We start from the raw sequence: 20,400 nt of genomic DNA, 5'->3' as shown, positions 1-20,400 counted from the left end.
TTGCCCCGGAAGTGGCTGTCTTCAGCTGACAGCTGCTTGTAAGGTGGCGGCGGCGGGCCCGGAGCAAGATGGCGCTGCGGCCGGGAGCTGGAGCTGGCGGCGGCGGGGCCGCGGGAGCCGGCGCTGGGTCTGCCGGGGGAGGCAGGTGGGTGTGCAGAGCCGGGCCAGGCCCCAGGGTTGGCCCCGCCGGGGCGAGGGCTGTGTGGCGGTTATGGCGGTTTTCACTCGCTTCGACCCCTTTTCCTTTGGCACTGGTTTACGGGAGAAGGGGGTCCTCCGGGGACCTAGGCCGAGGGGGCGGGGGGACCCCGGCGCCCGACTCCTGTCTCCCAGGCTCACGGGCCGAGCAGCGAGCGAGAGCGTCCCAGTGCGGAGAGGAGAGGAGGAAAAGGAGCAGGAGGTGAGGGTCCGCTTGGCTGGGCTGGCCCCCGAACGGGGCTGGGGAGAGCAGGAACCCCAACGCCTCGCTTCCAGCCCGGGCTGGCTCCGAGCGACCAGACTTCCCTTTCCTAGGGCTTTCTGGTTTTGACCGGGGTTAGGGTAGTGAAGGCTCTGAAAAATCTCACAAAACTGAACAGCTGTTTCCAAGATGTGTGTGTGTGTACTATTTGTCTTCCCCGTTTAGAATGCCCTGTCCTTTTATCACCTTAACAACACACGAGAAACAGCAGGAAATGCTGAAGACCTTTGAATTAATAAATAGAGCTCTTGTAGACGTAACTCATAAGACTTGTCTCCTTATTAAAATCAAATCACTATTAAACAACAGTTACGCAGTTATTAGAACAAAGCTTCCAGACTTTTACTTAGTCCTTAAATAAATCTCTCCTCTGTCATATAAAAATTGCCTGTGGTTCTCATATCCAGAATGATAAAGGAGAAGAACGTCTGCAACTTGACGAGTTCGTCGTTTAAGGAAATCCTTTGTTCGGGGAAGTTTTCACCCCACTTCTATAATAATGACCTAGTCCGAGTTTGTTTTGTTAACCGACTCATAGTGCATACACATTAGAAGATAAAATTAGCTTTTTATCTTCAGCATCCTAAATTATTTTTGGAAAGCAAGGTGTTAGTGTTTGGTAGGCAGTGTTTTAGCTTTGGAGTCAGGAACACTAAGAAGTGTCAAGTATTTAAAGTTATCACCTGCAGGTGCTTATATATATACTAGGAAAAGAGGGCAGTGGCTGTTGAATGAACCACCTGCGTGCAGCCCCATTTTCCATTTCTTCTACACATCTTTTATTTTAGATTTAAAACTTTTGTTTTCTAATCTACACTGTTTCATTAGCATCTTTCATGAATACTTGATGTAAGTCAGTTTTTGGCTGCAGAAGACAATCTTTTCTATATGTGATGACAGTTTCTGATATGTTCTTGAGTGGTATTAATTTAATCAAGTATATGATTAATCATGGCACTAAGTTCTGGAAAAATATAAACTTAATTTGGTATTTTAGGCCTATGGGTTTTCTTTTGGTTGGTTTGGTTTCTGTTTTGTGTGTGTGTGTGTGTGTGTGTGTGTGTGGAGGGCCTCATGTGAAGAAAGTTGAATGCATCATCCCCCCTTAGTTTATAGTGTTTTAATGTCACCAGTCCACAAACACTCATTTTTAAAAATAAGTATGGCCTGAATTGTGATAGAAGTTAGAATGATTGATTTTAAAATTTCTTTCATCTATAAAGGTTGGAGTAACATCGAATTCTAAAACTGTAGAGGACAGGGACGCCTGGGTGGCTCAGCCGGATAGCAGCTGCCTTTGGCTCAGGGCTTGATCCCAGGGTCCTGGGATTCAGTCCTGCCTCAGGCTCCCCGCTCTGCAGGAGCCTGCTTCTCCCTCTGCCTGCTGCTCCCCCTGCTTATGTGCTCACCCATGCTCTGACAAATAAATAAAATCTTAAAAAATGAATAAATAAAACTCTAGAGGATATATGGGAGAGAAAAGTGGTTTAAATGTTCCTTACCTTGCAAAATGTGTGGTATATGTTACATATATTGAAAACTTTCTGAGGCCAAAAAGCTGTATGCTCAATAAAGAAAGAATATTACAGTTTTTAGAGAGCAGCGGTGAGGGCTGAGTTTATTTAATAAGGAAGTTAACATTATGATAGCCTAAGTGTATTTTAAGGGAAAAGAAAAAGAGCCAGGCAACCTTTCTCAGCTTTTAAAGGAGAAAATCCGGGAACTATAAGGTACCATATTTCTTAGGTACTTGTTTCTGTTCTGAGAGACTAAACAAAAAGCAATGGCATTTTCCAACTTCATTAACATTAGCCTATTTTTGATTGGTATCATCGTTGGGCTACTTTAGAATAAATGGTAGAGTTATATAAAGGACAAAATTTACCCAAGAGATGAGAAGTATAATTTTTTTTAAAGACAAGTACAGCGGAGAGAAAGATCTTGATTAGTCTGTAGCCTTCTGGGATATTATCATTTGTGAGCTTGTCTATGTTTTTCCTTCTCTTTTACAAGCTCCTTAAGGACTTCCTCATCTTTTCATCTTCCACTGCTTTTAGTACATAGAAACATAGTAACATAGAAAACATTCTGTAAATATTTGTGGATTTAGGCTACATTGAAAGCAAAGGAGGTATTTCAGCTGGGCCTCATTTGGAGGAGAGGAAGGGGTCAAGGGATTGTCATAAGAAATGTGAATGCATACTGAACACTAAGGGAACAGCAAGTAAGGCCAGATGGATTGTGGGAGACGAGTTTTGTAAGATAAAACTGAAAAAGTTATGCTAAAACTGGAGGGGGCCTTGGATATAAAGTAAGGAAATTGAGGTTAAGGGGGAATGATTATGATACCAGGAGTGGTCTTATCAAATGGTCCTTTAGGAAGATGCATCTCACCTGTGCTCTGTATTAGGAGTTTGCGAGGCTGGAGGCGGAGGTTTTGCTGGAGTCCTTGCCTGGGGAGGGAAGGTTAGTAGCAAAGGTAACTGAAAGGGAAGGATGAATGGGATAGGCATGTGACAAGTAGACCTCCTGGTTCTGCTTTCATACTTGGGTATTGGTAAGAAATAGTGGTTTTACCTTTGAAATTAAATCGCTGGTCATCTTGCTGCCCAGTTTATAGGTTTTGGGTTTTTGAGGTTTTTTGTTTTTTGATGGTTTTTTTTTGCCAAACTTTTGCTGTCTTACAAGTGTCTTAGCTGCTTGTCTACCCAGTCTTGAAGCATGTTGTTGTTAGTTGTCTAAGCATTCCAGAGAATCATGAATGGTACATAAGTCACTAAAGAGTTTGGGTTGCTAAGTAATTACTGGAGTAAGTGATTTTGTCAGTAATGTTCTTAATTTAGTTTTTACTGGTTTTCAAGGTAGCCTTTATACATCCTATACATTTATTCTTGTCTATTTGGTTATCTTAGTTGGGACCTTGGCAAACTTGCCGTTCTGTGTCCTCATTTGACAGAGGGGGAACTAGGACAGGGTGGTGAAGGGGTTTGCATAGAACTTTACAGTTAATTTATAGCTGAACTGGAAAAAAGAAAATATAACTTGAGTTTCTAGTTTGTACTTAGCCACTAAGCCATATTGGTAATTGTAATCTTTAAGACTGATTTGGAGAAGTCTGGACAAGTTGATTATTTAAATGCATTCCTCCTAAGTTTATAAATCTTAGTATGTGTGAGTAGCTTTTTTAAAAAGCGATAGTACCAAATTTCAACTTGCAGTTTAAACATCTTATCCGGGTAACGCACAGTTTAGCTAATATATCTTGTGTGCAGTTCAGAAAAGCTGTTCACTATTCAAGCCTCTCTTTGTGTGTGGGACTGCTTGCGGTAGAATTTGCTAACAGTTCAAATCCTCTACAAAGCTGTAAATCACATATAACTAGCTATCCAGCTAGAATTTGTAAACCACAAATTGTTTTTTTAAGATTTTATTTATTCATTTGACAGAGAGAGAGCCAGCGAGAGAAGGAACACAAGCAGAGGGAGTGGGAGAGGAAGAAGCAGGCTCCCAGGGGAGGAGCCCGATGTGGGGTTCGATCCCAGGACTCCGGGATCACGCCCTGAGCCGAAGGCAGACGCGTAACGACTGAGCCACCCAGGCGCCCCCAAAATTTTTTTAAATTAAAAATATTAATAGAGCTAAAAGACTCTAATGTTTGGTGTTTAGCCTTTTTCCTGGAAAGGAAGTAATATACAATAGAAAAATGCAAGGACACATAAATTTGGCATATAATTCTGGATTTCACTAGATTCTTTAAAGATTATCCGAAACCCCCTTCAGATCCTTGACTCCCAAATCGAGTCTTTCCCACTCAGACTTTTTCTTCCTTGAATTGTCCCATTTTCTTTCCCTCCAGCCTCATAGAAAGAAGTCCCTCTTCCTTTTCAAAGCAGGTCTCTTTTGCTACCTTCCTGTGTTAATCTCATTCCCCAAAAAACTTTGTTTTATCAATTTCTAAGTATATCTTTTCTATCCTAAACCTTTCTCCCTACAGGTCCAAGAGTTTCTCTTCCTCTTGACACTGCTTACTCAAAGATGAGCATTTTTGGAAGCAGTGAGCTTTTTTGTTAATCTTCATTCTGATCACCTTTTCTACATCATTAGATACTGGTAACTACTTCCTTCTTTCTGAAATGTGGTCCTTCCTTAGTTATCACTCAATTATAATTAACTCCCTTGGTTTTCAGTGACCATTCCTTACTCAGTTTTTACCATAAGAATTCTCCAAGTTGCCCTTTGGTGTCTTCTCCCTGTATATGCACATTCCCTTAGCGATTTCATTCACAACAAGGGCATAATTTTTTTGTTTTGTTTTGTTACCTTTATTTAAAAGAGTCTAGCTAGGGGCGCCTGGGTGGCTCAGTCTGTTAAGCATCTGCCTTCGGCTTGGGTCATGATCCCAGGATCCTGGGATCGAATACTGCATCAGGCTTCCCGCTCAGCAGGGAGCCTGCTTCCCTGTCTTCCTCTGCCTGCTGTTCCTCCTGCTTGTGCTCGCTCGCTCTCTCTCAAATAAATAAAATCTTAAAAAAAAAAAAAAACCCTACCTAGATTGATCTAGGCCCTTCTCCTTAGCTTGAGTTACTTTTCTGATTGCCTGCTAGTTTGCTCTTTGAGGAGCAATCTTCCTCCTTTCTCTCCAAACCTATTCAAGGGTTCCTTCTTTTAGGAAACAGTATCACCATCCTTGCCATTGCTCGGGCTCAAAATCTCAGCGTGATCTTTAGCCCTTTCTGCTTCTTTACTGCTTTTCCCCCATCCTGGCAATTGCCAAGTCCTCTTGATTCTTTCTTTTGAGTAGCTTTCATTCACCTCTTCTTTTCTAGTCCCACCACCCTGCTTATGGCCATTTTCATCTCTTATTAAGACTATTGTGGTAGTTTCTTAGCTGGTTCTTTTTGCTTTAAATATTCTCTGCTTTACCATGTTCCTAGAAAAACCTCAACCGCATTTCTGATTATTTCACATTCCTACTTAGAACCTCTGACATCAGGGAAATGCAGATTCAAATCACAGTAAGCTAATACTTCATACCCCTTAGTATAACTATTATTAAAAAAAACACCCCACAAAATAACAAGTGTTGGTGAGGTTGTGCAGAAATTGGAACCCCATGCGTTGCTAGTGAGAATGTAAAATGGTGCCACGGTTGTTGAAAACAGTTTGGCAGTTTCTCAGAAAATAAGCACACAATTACTATATGACCCAGCAATTCCACTCCGAGGTGTGTGTGTGTGTGTGTGTGTGTATGTGTGTATGTGTATGTATGTATGTGTATGTATAAATCCATCCAAAAGAATTGACAGGGAGACTCAAACAGACACATGTATACCAACGTTCATAGCAGCATTATCCACAACAGCCAAAAGGTAGAAACAACACACGTATCCTTCAACAGTTGAGTGGGTAAACAAAATGTGGTACATACATACAATGGAGTATTTATTATTCAGCCATAAAAAGGAAAGAAATGCTGATACTGGCTACGACGTGGATGAATCTTGAAAACACTATGTCAAGTGAAATCAGCCACATACAGGCAGGACAAGTATCGTATGATTCCACTTAATCTGAGGTAGCTAGAATAGGCAAATTCATAGAGACAAAAAGTAGTGGCCACCAGGGGCTGGGGGAGGGGTGATGGGGACTTATTCTTTAGTGGGTATAGAGTCTTTATTAGGGATGATGAAAAAGTCCGGAAATGGGTCGTGGCGATAGTTGTACAACATCGTGAATGAACGTGACACTACAAACTATACACTTATAACTGGTTAAAATGGTAAAATTTGTTACGTGTATTTTACCGCAATGAACAATCTCTGCCTTCATATAGTATTCAGAGGAAAATCAGAGGTCCTCCACAGTCTGCTTCTCTAATCCTCTATCTTATAGTCAGCCTTAAATCATTTCTCTAACACACAGCTCTGGCCTCAGGGCTTTCACTCAAACTGCAGTGTGACTCTTTGAGGTTCAGCTAAAAACAGATGTTCACAAAACGCCCTGAGCTGTAACCCATCAAATTAATCTTCTTCTTTTCATCTGTTAGTATTCTGGACCTCTCGCAGCACTTAGCACGTCCTGCCTGGTATTAGAGTTTGTTGCCCGCATGCATGCCTCCAGCAGGACTGTGAGCTGATCCAGTTCCTCCATGTAGTAGGGACTCAGTCCGTGTTCGCTGAATTGAATCTCATCCAGCCTCCTCATTTTATGGATGGAGAAATTGGAATCCAGGGAAGCCACGCAGGGACAGGACCAGGACTAGCTTCAAGGTCTTCTGTTTTCCAGTTCAAAAATTTTCTCCCTACGCTAACATGCTGTCATGCAGCCTGTGGACATTCAGTCTGTGTTGATACTGAGAATTGTACTACAGGACAAATGGCAGGACTCTGTCTACAGTTCTTTTGTTTATGTAAAACAATTACATATTTTATTTGAAATCTTGGTGTATATTAAGATCCTGATAGTTTTCTTTCTGTTTTCAGCTTCATGTTTCCGGTTGCAGGTGGAATGAGACCCCCTCAAGGTATGTGAAAGCTGAAGTTTTAAAGTTTTCACTTTCATGTTTCTGAACTTGGGAATTAAGTGGATAAAAAAAGTCTTGTTGCTGTCAAATAGAGTAAAGTTTTTCTACAGTCTTGAACTTATGCCAGCTATTCTTCAAATTTCTCAAAAATTGTATAATTCTAGACGGTTAGCTCCGCAGGGCAGAAGCTATGTCTGCCTTAAGCTCGTTGGTACCTGCAGTACCCAGCATACTGATAGAAAATTATAGGGTCTCTGTGGGTGTTCGTTGAATGAGTAAATGAACTTCTTTAATTATTCTATACTGCCATGTTTTCTCTATGTGAATTTGGTCTTATGTATGTAAGAGATCATATATTCTCATGCAGTATAAATTATTTTTTAAGTCTCCGTTTTATTCTTTTCAATTTCTTTACTGGGTATATCCCTTCTCTCTGTTTCAGACAAGGGCCTACCAATATCAGTTCTAGCTGTGTCTTTAGAGCAACCGTATGAAGGGGTCCAATCTTGACTCATGCTGCTGTGCCACTGGGACACAGCATTGAAGAAAGAATATGTCTGCCTTTCTCTTCTTCCTGCTCATACCCTCTTCATTGTACCCCTGACACATCTCAATCTGCTTCTGAAAACTGGCCCTTCTCACAAAGCCAGTGTTGATTGCTTATGGTAGAATTGCTAGAGAAACAGAGACTCCCAGGTCACCAGTAGAGATGAAAGATAAAGAGCAGCTCAGTAGCAGGTGGTCAGTGGCTCATACTGACTTTGTCTCCATTTGTAATCAGTGATGGAGGTTGCATTTCAGGTAAATTTTTCCAAGGGTCGGTTGTATTATTTTCATTGTGCTGACATTTATGCATTATGTAAGCTATCTGTAATTAGATGTGTCCCAGATTTAGATTGAATGGTTTGAGATCTTTTGTTCTTTAGGAAGGCGTTATAGAGTTATTCATTATTGTGGCTCAAGATTTTGCATTTTTTAAAACTTTCAAGTAAAAATCTGCATATAGAGCAAGAAGAGAGCCCAAACGGTTGTATGATATTTTTTCTTCCGGAATTTGGAATTGTTTTTGAGATTTTTTTTCTTTTTACAAAGTATGTTAGCATGGACTTTTTGATCCTCAGAAGGCTTTAAATTATGCATGGATTATTTCTGAAAGCATATACAAGAAGCTGACAGCAAGAGTAGCCACAAGATCATGAGTAGGTAAGCAGGAGACAAGAGAGAGATGAGGGTTTTCACTGTGTATACTTTCATGCCTTTAAACGTTGTAGTAAGTACCTGAGTTACCCATTCCAGAATTGCATAAAACGAATCCAAATGAACAAAACTTTAGGTCCAAAGGGGCAAGAGGAAAACATGTGAAGTTCCATGAGGGCAGGGACCTGGTTTTATTGACTACCATGTCCCTAGAATGGTGCCTGACAAGGAGTAGGCCCTCACATGTTTGAATAAATGATTGAATGAATAAATGAATGCTATTACTAATGTTACTTGTAAATATGGATGTTCACGCTTCTGAAATTAAACTGTGTATAAATAACCTTTAAAGTACACAGAACCCACAAGGTAAACGCGGTATACTTTACCAGACTTTTAATTTTTTTTAATCAAAATTTTTTTCTCCTTTATTTACTTATGTATGTATGTATGTTAGTTACCGTACAGTACATCATTAGTTTTTGATGTAATGTTCCATAATTTGATGCCCAGTGCTCTTTGCAATACGTGCCCTCCTTAATACCCATCACCATGCTAACCCATTTGATTAAAAGCTCCTTATAGTAGAACCAACATAGATGTAATAAAAGTGCAGAATTAGGGTGAAGTTTGTGTTCAGGCCATGGAGGGATTTTGTTTTGTTCACAGTTGTGTACCAAATATGTGCCTAACATATAGTAGGCACTTAGTATTTATTAAATTCCTGAAGGTATATATCTTTAGTCTCCTCCACTCTTTGGAATACTTCATTGGAAGAGTTTGGGAGTTACTTTAATCTAAATCCTGTTTTCATGATAGTTCTCCTGCCATTGCATTATATGCTTTCCATGCTGATGGCTATTTAGTGGTAAATGTTATATTAACTATTCATCTAAGGAAAGAGAAGAGGAATATCATTTCTTCTTCAATATCATTACTTCATATTAGGTATTGACCAGTTTTACAAATCAACCGAGGCACAGAAGTTAAGCAAGTCCCAGAGGTACTAAGTGACATTTCTCGTTGGCATCCACAGTTCATGCTATTAGTATATATGTTATTGTATAGTTAGTTATATGCCGCTGCATAAAAAATATCCCAAAACTTAAAAAATACACATTTTATTATTTCACATTGTATCCACGGATCAGGTATCTGGGTATGGCTTCACTGGGTGGTTTTGGCTCAGGACCAAAGAAATTGCAGTAAAGGTGTCAACCAGGGCTGCAGGCATCTTAAGTTTTGTTAGGTCTGGGTGGTCTGTTTCCAAGATGGCTCGCACATACAGATGACAAAGTTGTGCTGCCTTTTGGCAAGAGGTTTCAGTCCCATGCCACATGGATTCTCCAGAGGATGGCTTAAGTATTCTTATGCTGTGGCAGTAGCTTTCCCCAGAGCAAGCGATGGAAGAGAGCAAGGAGGAAGCTGCAGTGGCTTCTAAGAACCAGTCTTGGAAGTTACACGTGGTCATTTCCACCACACCCTGTTGGTTATACTGGTCAGCCCCATTCAGTGTGAGGGGAATGAGTACCAAGAGGCGGAGATTGCTGGGATCCATCTTGAAGGCCAAATATCACAATTAGGCCATCCTGTTCATTTCTTAAGAATGCACAAAAATTCTGTAGAAAAGCTATTTTCTTTGCTTTACAGATGAAGTTTTATAACTTGCCCAAGATCACATAGCTAAGTAACTGATGGAATTGGAATCTTACTCAAGTCTGTCTCACTCCACGGCCTGTGCTTTTTCCACTAAACTGTGCTGCCTCCCAAGTAACAAGTCCTTCATGTACTTATGGTTTTCAGAAGATAAACTTTAAAATACATTGACTTTAGGGGCGCCAGGGTGGCTCAGTTGGTTAAGCATCTGATTCTTGATTATGGCTCGGGTCATGATCTTGGGATTGTCAGGTCAGTCTCCACGTCAGGCTCTGCACTGGGTGTGGAGCCCGCTTGGGGTTCTCTCTCCCTGTGCCCCTCCCAAGCTCGCATGCACGCGCACACTCTCTCTCAAAAAAAATTTATTTTAAATAAAAAATAAATACATTGACTTTAATGACACCTTTGTTTTTCAGCAGGACTGATGCCGATGCAGCAGCAAGGATTTCCCATGGTCTCTGTCATGCAGCCTAATATGCAAGGCATGATAGGAATGAATTACAGTTCTCAAATGTCCCAAGGACCTATTGCCATGCAGGTACTTGCCTCTTTAACCAATTGTTTACAAAGTTATGGTTTGTTGTTACATGTTACATACTAAGAGCTACATACTAGGAGCTTAATGTTATATTTGGAAATAAATGTCCACATCTTAGGTGGCTTCCTTCAAAATAAAATAAAGATATGTTCATAAGAGTGGGGGGAAAAAACAAGATAAATCATGTAAGGAAAATCTGGTGACTACTTTATTTGATTACTCGCTTAGAAGAATTTTAGAATGACATCTTGGAAAGTTCAGGGACCTGATGCCATGAAGAAGCATTGTTAGAAGTAACATTGTTCTCATGAAAGGAGCTGTGTCATTTTTTGGAAGATTTAGAGCCTTCTTTGTATTGAATTATGTAATCTCCATAACTTTTTAAAGAGGTAGTGTCTCCATTTTTCTGAGAAGGAATCTGCAGGTTTGTGAGGATGCCCACAGAGCGTAGGAAGCCAGGATTTGAACCTAATTTTTGAATAAGTCTGTTTTATCCAAATTATGCATTGACTTCTCTCTCAATTGAATAGTTTAAAGCAGTGGAATGACAATCAGATTTGTATTTCAGAAAGATCATCCTGACTGCTAAGTAGAGAAGGATGGAGGTGGAGAGGAGGGCAAAAGTAGATAGAAGGAGAATCATTAAAGGGTGATATAGTGAGAGCAGGTGAGATGTTGACTGATTAAAGCAAATAATGTTACATTTTAATTTTAGAATTGGTGAATGAAATTGATAGTATCAGAATTTAGTAAGCACTGCCTAAGATAAGATGGGATTCTTCCATTTTGGATCTCTCTGTAAATTATCTTCTCTATGATATCCATTTAAACCAAGTAGCCAAATAAACTGAATCCAGGAGTCAGATTTTTGAATGGCTGAATCCAAAGTGTTATAGTATTTTTTTCTAAATAAACATATTAGGGGTGCCTGGGTGGCACAGTTGGTTAAGTGCCCAATTCTTGGTTTCTGCTCAGGTCATGATCTCAGAGTCATGGAATCCAGCCCTACGCTGGGCTCCATGCTCAACACGGAGTGTGCTTGAGCTCTCTCTCTCTCCCTCTGCCCCTCCCCCCTCACTGTCTCTTTAAAATGAATAAATAAATCTTTAAAATAAATGTATTCCTTCACAAATAAGCCAGAACCAAAAGAGTTTCCATACTGTAAATAAATATTGTAATGGCATATATTTTGTTTTTGCTAATTTAAAATTTTCTGTTTGTATGTTTTATCATGTATACAATATATTAGTACAGTAACACATATATAATTTATAAATAAGTAATATTCATCATTTACAATCAGAATTTAAGTTGGGGGCGCCTGGGTAGCGCAGTCATTAAGCGTCTGCCTTCGGCTCAGGGCGTGATCCCGGCGTTCCGGGATCGAGTCCCACATCGGGCTCCTCCGCTGGGAGCCTGCTTCTTCCTCTCCCACTCCCCTGCTGTGTTCCTTCTCTCGCTGACTGTCTCTCTGTCACATAAATAAATAAAATCTTAAAAAAAAAAAAAGAATTGAAACTATTGTGTTGAAGTTATATAAGCAAATAAAGCTTATGTGTTGTATGTAAAGATTTAGGAGAACTTCCAGAATCATTCTTTATTCATCTCCAGTAAAGAAATGGGACTAAATTGAGCTTTTGTAAGTTTTAAATCATGTTACTCAGCTTTTGCTAGGTCATGTTTCATAAACAGCAATCCCAAAATCTCTGACTTACAAAAAAAAAAGGTTTATTTCTCATTTGTGGTATGTGTCCTTTGTGGGTTGGCTGTGACTCCGATCCATGTTCTCTTTATCCTGAGACCCTTACCTAGGACATCCCAGAATTGACATAAGGAAAAGAGATGGCCAAACCCTGTTACAACTTTTAAAGCTTCTTCTCAGAGGTAGCATTTATCGGTTACTTCTACTCACTGAAGTAATATGGCCAAACGAACAGCAGTAGGGGAAGAATATACCAGGAAGAATGTACATCACATAGGATTGTATAATCTTAAACACAGCAAATAGCTGGAAACAATCTACCATAGAATGCAATGTTGTTGTTGTTTATTGAAGTATAGTTAACATACAGTGTTATATTAGTTTCAGGTGTACAATGTAATGATTAACCAATTCTATGCATTACTCAGCGCTTATCAAGATAAGTATACTCTTGATCCCCTTTTTTCACACCTCCTTCCATCCACATCCACATGGCACACACTAGTTCTCTTAAGTGTCTGTTTTTTGGTTTCTCTCTCTCTCTCTCTTTTTTTTTTTTTTTTTTTTTTGGTGATTCCCTTGTTTTGTTTCTTAAATTCCACATATGGGTGAAATCATATGGTATTTGTCTTTCTCTGAGTGACGTATTTCACTTAGCATTATACTCTCTAGGGACTATCTGTGTCATGGCAAATGGCAAGATCTCATTCTTTTTTATGGCTGAGTCATACTCCATTATATACATCTTCTTGAGCCATTCATCTTTGGATAAACACTTGGTTTGCTTCCATATCTTGGCTATTGTAAATAATATGGCAATAAACAGAGGGGTGCGTAGTGTTTTCATTTTCTTTTATTGTTGTTAGAGATTTTCATTATTTATTTGAGAGAGAGATAGCACGAGCACGAGTTAGGGGCAGAGGGAGAGGGGGAAGCAGACTCCCCCTTGAGCAAGGAACCTGATGCGGGGCTCAATCTCAGGACCCTGAGATGGTGACCTGAGCGGAAGGCAGACTCTTAACTGACTGAGCCACCCAGGTGCCCCTTATTTTCATTTTCTTTGGGTAAATACCCAGTAGTGGAATTACTAGATCATATGGTAATTCTATTTTTAATTTTTTGAGAAACCTCCCTACTGTTTTCCAGTGACTGTAGCAATTTCAATTCCACCAAAGGTGCATGAGGATTCCTTTTTCTCCACATCCTTGCCAACACTTGTTATTTCTTGTGTTTTTTATTTTAGCCATTCTGACTGGTGTGAGGTGATAGCATCGTAGTTTTGATTTGCATGTCTTTGATGATGACTGATGTTGAGCATCTTTTCATGTGCCTATTGGCCGTCTGATGTCTTCCTTGGAAAAATGTCTATTCAGGTCCCATTTTTAATCACCTTGTTTGTGTTTTTGGTGTTGAATTATATATATCAGATAGATACTGAATTATTCTGGATATTACCCCCTTATCAGATGTATTATTTGCAAATACCTTCTCCCATTCAGTAGGTTGCCTTTTCGTTTTGTTGATGATTTCCTTTGTTGTGCACAAGCTTTTTATTTTTGTGTAGTCCCGAGAGTTTAATTTTGCTTTTGTTTCCCTTCTCTGAGGAGACATAGCTAGAAAAAATATTTCAGTGGCCAATGTCAAAGAAATTACTGCCTGTGTTTTCTTCTAGGAGTTTTATAGTTTCAGGTCTCACATTTAGGTCTTTAATCCGTTTTGAGTTTATTTTTGTGTGTGGTGAAAGAAGGTGGTCCAGTTTCATTATTTTGCATGTAGGTGTCCAGTTTTCCTAGCCCATTTTATATTCTTGACTCTTTTATTGTAGATTAATTGACTATGTAAGCATGGATTTATTTCTAGGCTCTCTATCTTGTTCCATTGATCTGTGTGTCTGTTTTTGTGCCAGTACCATATTGCTGGTTTTTCTTTTTAGATTTTATTTATTAGAAAGAGAGAGCATGAGCAGGGGAAGGGGCAGAGGGAGAGGAAGAAGCAGACTCCCCACTAAGCAGGGAGCCCAATGCCAGGCTCGATCCCAGGACCTTGAGATCATGACCTGAGCAGAAGGTAGACGCTTAGCCGACTGAGCCTCCCAGGGCCCCAGTACCATATTGTTTTGATTACTACAACTTTGTAGTATATCTTGAAATCTGGGATTGTGATACCTCCAGCTTTCTCAAGATTGCTTTGACTATTCAAGCTCTTTTGTGGTTCCATACAAATTTTAGTATTATTTGTTCTAGTTCTGTGAAAAATGTTGTTGGTATTTTGATAGGGATTGCATTGAATCTGTAGGTTGCTTTGGGTAGTATGAATATTTTAACAGTATTTTTCAGTCCATGAGTATGGACTGTCTTTCCATTTGTGTCATCTTCAGTCTCTTTCATCAATATACAGTTTTCAGAGTATAGGTCTTTATACTCCTTGGTTCAGTTTATTCCTAGGTGAGACTTCTGGTGTAATTGTAAATGGGATTGTTTTCTTAATTTCTCTTTCTGCTACTTCCATTATTAGTGTATAGAATTGCAACAGATTTCTGTATATTAGTTCTGTATCCTGAAACTTTACTGAATTCATTTATCAATTTTAATAGTCTTTTGGTAGAGTCTTTATGGTTTCCTATTTATAGTATCATGTTATCTGCAAATACTGACAGTTTTACTTCTTCCTTATCATTTAGGATGCCTTTTATTCCTTCATCTTGTCTGATGGCTGTGGCTAAGACTTCCAGTACTATGTTGAAAAAAAGTGGTGGGAATGGATATCCTTGTCTTGTTCCTAGTGTTAGAGGAAAAGCTCTCAGCCTTTCACTATAGAGTATAATGTTAGCTGTGGGTTTTTATATATGGCTTTTAGTATATTGAGGTATGTTCCCTCTAAACCCATTTTGTTGAGTTTTTAATCATGAATGGTTTGTATTTTGTCAAATGCTTTGTCCACATCTGAAATTATCACACAGTTTTTATCCTTCTCTTGTTAATGTGATATATCAATGCTGATTGCCAATATTGAGCCACTCACCCTTGCATTCCTGAATAAATCCCACTTGATCATGGTGAATGATTTTTTTAATGTATTGTTGGATTTGGTTTGCTAATATTTTGTTGAGGATTTTTACATCTATGTTTCTCAGAGATACTGGCCTATAGTTTTCTTTTTTTGTAGTGTCTGTCTGGTTTTGGTATCGGGGTAATGCTGGCCTCATGAAGTGAATTTGGAAGCTTTCATTCCTGTTCTATTTTTTGGAATAATTTGAGAAGACTAGACATTAACTTTTCTTTAAATGTTTGGTAGAATTCGCCTGTGAAAGCATCTGGTCCTGGACTTTTGTTTTTTGGGAATTTTTGATTACTGAGTCAGTTTCATTGCTAGTAATCAGTATAATCAGAAATTTTCTATTTCTTCCTCATTCAGTTTTAGAATGTTACATATTCCTAGGAATTTATCCATTTTTTTCTAGGTTGTTGAGTTTGTTGGTATATAATTTGTATTATCTTATAATCCTTTGTATTTCTGTGGTATTTGTTATTTCTCCTTCTTCATTTCTGGTTTTATTTGAGTCCTTTTCTCTTGATGAGTCTGGCTAAAGGTTTATCAATTTTCTTTTTCTTTACAAAGAACCAACTTCTAGTGTTATTTTTTTGTTTTCTTAGTGTCTATTTCATTTATTTCTGCTGCAATCTTTATTATTTCCTTCCTTCTACTGGCTTTGGGCTTTTTTTCCCCCTAGTTCCTTCAGGTGTAAGATTAGGTTCATTGTTTGAGATTTTTCTGAGGTAGGACTGTATTGCTATAATCTTCCCTCATAGAACAGCTTTTGTTGCATCTCAAATATTTTGGGCCATTATGTTTTCATTTTCATTTGTCTCCATGTATTTTGAGACTTCCTCTTTGATTTCTTGGTCGACCCATTCATTGTTCAGTAGCATGTTATTTGTATTCTTCCAGATATTTTCTTGTGGTTGATTTCTGGTTTCATACTGTTGTAGCTGGAAAAAATGCATAATATGATTTCAGTTTTTTAAAATTTATTGAGACTTGTGGACTAAGATGTCATTTATCCTGGAGAATGTTGCATGTGCACTTGAAAAAAATGTGTAGTCCACTATGGGGTGGAGTGGTCTGAATATATCTGTTAGGTCCATCTGGTCTAATGTGTCATTCGGACATGTTTGGATGACCTCTCCATTGATGTAAGCGGTGTGTTAAAGTCTCTTACTATTATTGTATTACTGTCAATTTTTCTCTTTATGTCTGTTAATATTTGCTTTATGTATTTAGGTGGTCCTATATTGGGTGTATAGATATTGATAATTGTTGTATCCTCTTGTCCTTTTGTCTCTTGTTATAGTCTGTTTTAATGTCCATTTTGTCTGATGTAAGTATTGCTACCCTAGCTTTCTTTTCACTTCTGTTTGCACGGTAAATGGTTTTACATCCCTTATTATCTCAATCTGCATGTGTCTTCAGCTCTGAAGCGAGTCTTTTGTAGGCAGCATATAGATGGGTCTTGTTTTTTTTATCCATTCTGTCACCTTATGTCTTTGGATTTGAACGTTTAGTCCATTTACATTTAAAGTAATTATTGAGGGGCATCTGGCTGGCTCATTCAGTAAAACATGCAACTTTTGATCTCCGGGTCATGAGTTCGAGCCCCACTTTGGTCATAGAGCTTACTTTAAAGAAAATTAAAATTAAAACAAATCTTTTAAATAAAGTAGTTATTGATGATCATGATCAAGTAACCACTTGTTACTTCTTTATGGTTGTTTTTGTCATTCTTTTGTGTTCCTTCGTGTCTTGCTGTCTTTCCTTGTGGTTTGATGGCTTTCTTTAGTATTATGTTTGAATTCCTCTCTCTTTATTTTTTCTATCCATTACAGGTTTTTGATTTGTAGTTACCATTAGGTTCATGTATAACTTCTTATGCATGTAGCAGTCTATTAAGTTGATGGTCACTTAAGTTTGAACTCATTCTAATAGCACTAAATTTTTACTCCCTGCCCCCATATTTTATGTATATGATGTCATACTTTACATCCTTCTATTTTACAAATCACTTGGCTGCTTTTTATAGATAGAATTGGTTTTACTACTTTTGTGCTTTAATCTACATGCTGGTTTTATAAGTGATTAATCTACTTTTATGTGTAAGTATTGCTACCCTGATGTGTAAGTATTGCTACCCTAGCTTTCTTTTCACTTCTGTTTGCACGGTAAATGTTTTTACATCCCTTATTATCTCAATCTGCATGTGTCTTCAGCTCTGAAGCGAGTCTTTTGTAGGCAGCATATAGATGGGTCTTGTTTTTTTTATCCATTATGTCACCTTATGTCTTTGGTCACCAAAGACATAAGGTGACATTATATGTTTGCATTTACCTGTGAAATTTTTTCCTTTCATCATTTTCTTACTCCTGATTATGGCCTTTTCTTACCAAAGAATTCCCTTTAACATTTCTTGTAAGGATGGTTTAGTGATGAACTCCTCTAACTTTTTTATGTTTGGGAAACTCTTTATCGCTCCTATTATGAATGATAACCTTACAGGGTAGAGTATTCTTGTTTGCAGGATTTTTTCTTTCAGCACTTTGAATATATCATGCCACTGCCTTCTGGCCTGCAAAGTGTCTCCTGAAAAATCAGCTGATAGCTTTATGGGGTTTCCCTTGTATATAACTGTTCTTTTCTCTTGCTGCTTTTAAAATTCTCTCTTTATCACTACTTTTTAATTATTGTGTGTCTTGATGAGGACCTCCTTGGGTTTATCTTTTTGGGGGCTCTCTGATTCCTGGATCTGGATGTCTGTTTCCTTCCCCAGGTTAGGGAAGTTTTCAGCTATTATTTCTTTAAGTTTTCTTCCCTCTTCTTTCTGTCTTCTTCTGGGATTCCCTATAAAGTAAACATTATTATGCTTGGTGATACCACAGAGTTTCTTTGACCTGCTCTCATTTATTATTACTCTTTTTGTTGTCGTTGCTCTTGAGCTTGGTTGCATTTCATTAAGCTGTCTTCCAGATTGCTGATGCATTCTTCTGCTTCCTCTAATCTGTTGTTGATTCCCCCTAGTGTATTTTTAAATTTTAGTTGTTGAATTTTTTAGCCCTGACTGGCTCTTTTTAATATTTTCTTTCTCTTTGTTGATGGTCTCACTGAGATCCTCCACTGTTTTCTCAAGTTGGTGAGTATCTTTGTGACCATTACTTTGAATTCTTTATCAGGCATATTGCTTAGCTCCATTTCATTTAGCTCCCCTCCTACCCTTTTTGATGTGGTCTTAATTAGCTGTGGAAGGTCTATTCTGCCGGTTTTCAGGTTGTTTTCAGTGTTAGTCACATAGATGTAGTTCCTGTCTCAATGTGTCCATGGGAGGAGGTGAGCTCAGGATCCTCCTACTCTGCCATCTTCCCCAAACTACCCCCATTCTGTTTCTGTTTTTGCTTTTGTTTTCTTAAGTAGGCTGTATACCCAACATGGGGCTTGAACTCATGACCTGAGATCAAGAGTTGCATGGTCTGCCAGTTGAGCTAGCCAGGTGCCCCCTGTTTTTTTGGTAGTAGCTGTTGTAATGGATGTGAGGTAGTATCTCATTGTAGTTTTAATTTGCATTTCTCTAATGAAGGGTGTTGAGTATCTTCTCATGTAATTATTGGCCATTTGTGTATCTTCTTTGGGGAAATGTTTATTGAAGTCTGTCCATTTTTGAATTGGGTTTTTTGTCATTGAATTGTAAGAGTTCTCTTTATAGTTTAGATATTAATCCCTTATCAGATGTATGATTTGCAAATATTTTCTTCCATTCCGTGGGCTCCCTTTTTACTCTGTGGATAGTGTTTCTTGATGTACAAATTTTTAAGGTTTTCATGAAGTCCGAGTTTGGTGGTTTTTTTTGTTTCTTTGTTTTTTGTTTTTGTTTTTTTTTAATATTTGGTAGAATTCACCAGCAAACCCATCAGGTGCAGGACTTTTCTTGTTGGGAGATTTTGGTTACTGACTAAATCAATGTGGCTATATGACAAGTCTTCCCATGTCATTCTTCTTTTCAAAATTATTTTAACTATTCTAGTTCTTCTATCTTTCCATATAAGTTTTAGAATAATGTTGTCTATATCTATGAAAAATCTTACTGGAGTTTTGATAGGAATTATGGTAAGCCTTTTTATCAATTTGGGGGAAATTGACATCTTTAATTTGTGGATTCTTGCAATACATGAGCATGGTATGTCTCTCCATTTAGGTCTTTGATTTCTGTCATCAGCATTGTATGGTTTTCAGCATAGAAGTTCTTTAAATGTTTTGTTAGATTTATATCTAGGCATTTCATTCTTTTAAGTAATGTAAATGGCATTGTTGTTTTTATTTCAGTGTCCTGTTCATTGCTAGTATATAGAAATGATTGATTTGGGTATGTTTGTTTTGTAACGTGCAACCTTGGTGAACTCACTTATTCTAGGAATTTTTTTTTTATAGATTCCTAAGGATTTTCTATGAAGATAGTCATATCCTTTTATTGGATTTTAACCTACCATATTTGCTTCATATTTTTAAAAGAATAGAACAAAACAGTTATAATTCCATTCTTCTACTTCCCCAGAGATGGTTATCACTATCAAGAATTCAGTGCTTATTGTTTTCGTATGTATTCTTCTTACACTTCTACTATTTTACATGTTTGAATATTTATGGACATTATATATTTTCTAGGGTTTGTACTTTTCTGCATTTGATTTTTTTATTCGACATTGTTTCTCCCCTAGATTTATCCCTGTTATAGAGTGAAGCCAAATTTGTTCATATAGCTGCTGTGTAGTATTCCGATGCATGGGTGTATGTATACTTATGTTGGTAGACATTTATATTGCTTCCAAATTTTGTTATTTGTTCCAGTTTTATTGATTTCTAAAAGTTCATTGTATATTCTGGATTCTTGCCTTTGTGGTTTTTGTGTTGTCAGTATTTCCTCCTATACTTTGGTTTGTCTTTTAATTTTGGTGGTGGTGTCCTGTGTTGAAAAAGTTAAGTCAGATGGATAAATCATTTCTACTATTCGAGTTTTGTGTCTCATTAGACATAGTCCTACTCTGAGATCATAATATTATTCTCCTATATTTTCTTATTAAACCTACGTGGAATTGTTCTTTGGCATCAGTGTGAGTCTAAAGTTCTAATTTTATTATTTTCCATTTGACTAGCCAGTTGTCTCCAAATCATTTATCAATATCCCATTCTTTCCTCATTGATTTCTAAGATTATACTATCCAATTTCTTTTGCTTTGGGTTAGTTTCTGAGCTCTTCTATTTATCTCATTGCTGTTTCTGTCTAT

General features: G+C 38.1%; 1 protein-coding gene across 8 annotated transcripts in view; it reads left to right on the top strand.

The window, feature by feature from the left end:
* SYNRG (synergin gamma) overlaps positions 1–20,400 on the top strand; it is an 84,918-nt gene continuing 64,518 nt past the window's right edge. For 7 of the 8 annotated variants that reach the window (XM_044390828.3, XM_048223439.2, XM_026517557.4 and 4 more), the window contains exons 1-3: positions 1–145; positions 6,943–6,983; positions 10,253–10,374. In XM_044390828.3, the coding sequence (XP_044246763.2) occupies positions 69–145; positions 6,943–6,983; positions 10,253–10,374 (240 nt within the window). In that variant the 5' untranslated portion in view covers positions 1–68. The remainder of the gene's footprint in view (positions 146–6,942; positions 6,984–10,252; positions 10,375–20,400) is intronic. The other variant, XM_026517553.4, reaches the window with a different exon arrangement.

The sequence above is a fragment of the Ursus arctos genome, unplaced genomic scaffold (assembly GCF_023065955.2).
Source record: "Ursus arctos isolate Adak ecotype North America unplaced genomic scaffold, UrsArc2.0 scaffold_24, whole genome shotgun sequence".
NCBI lineage: Eukaryota > Metazoa > Chordata > Mammalia > Carnivora > Ursidae > Ursus > Ursus arctos.
The sequence above is the reverse complement of the archived record's forward strand: the minus strand, read 5'-3'. Positions and strand labels throughout refer to the sequence as shown.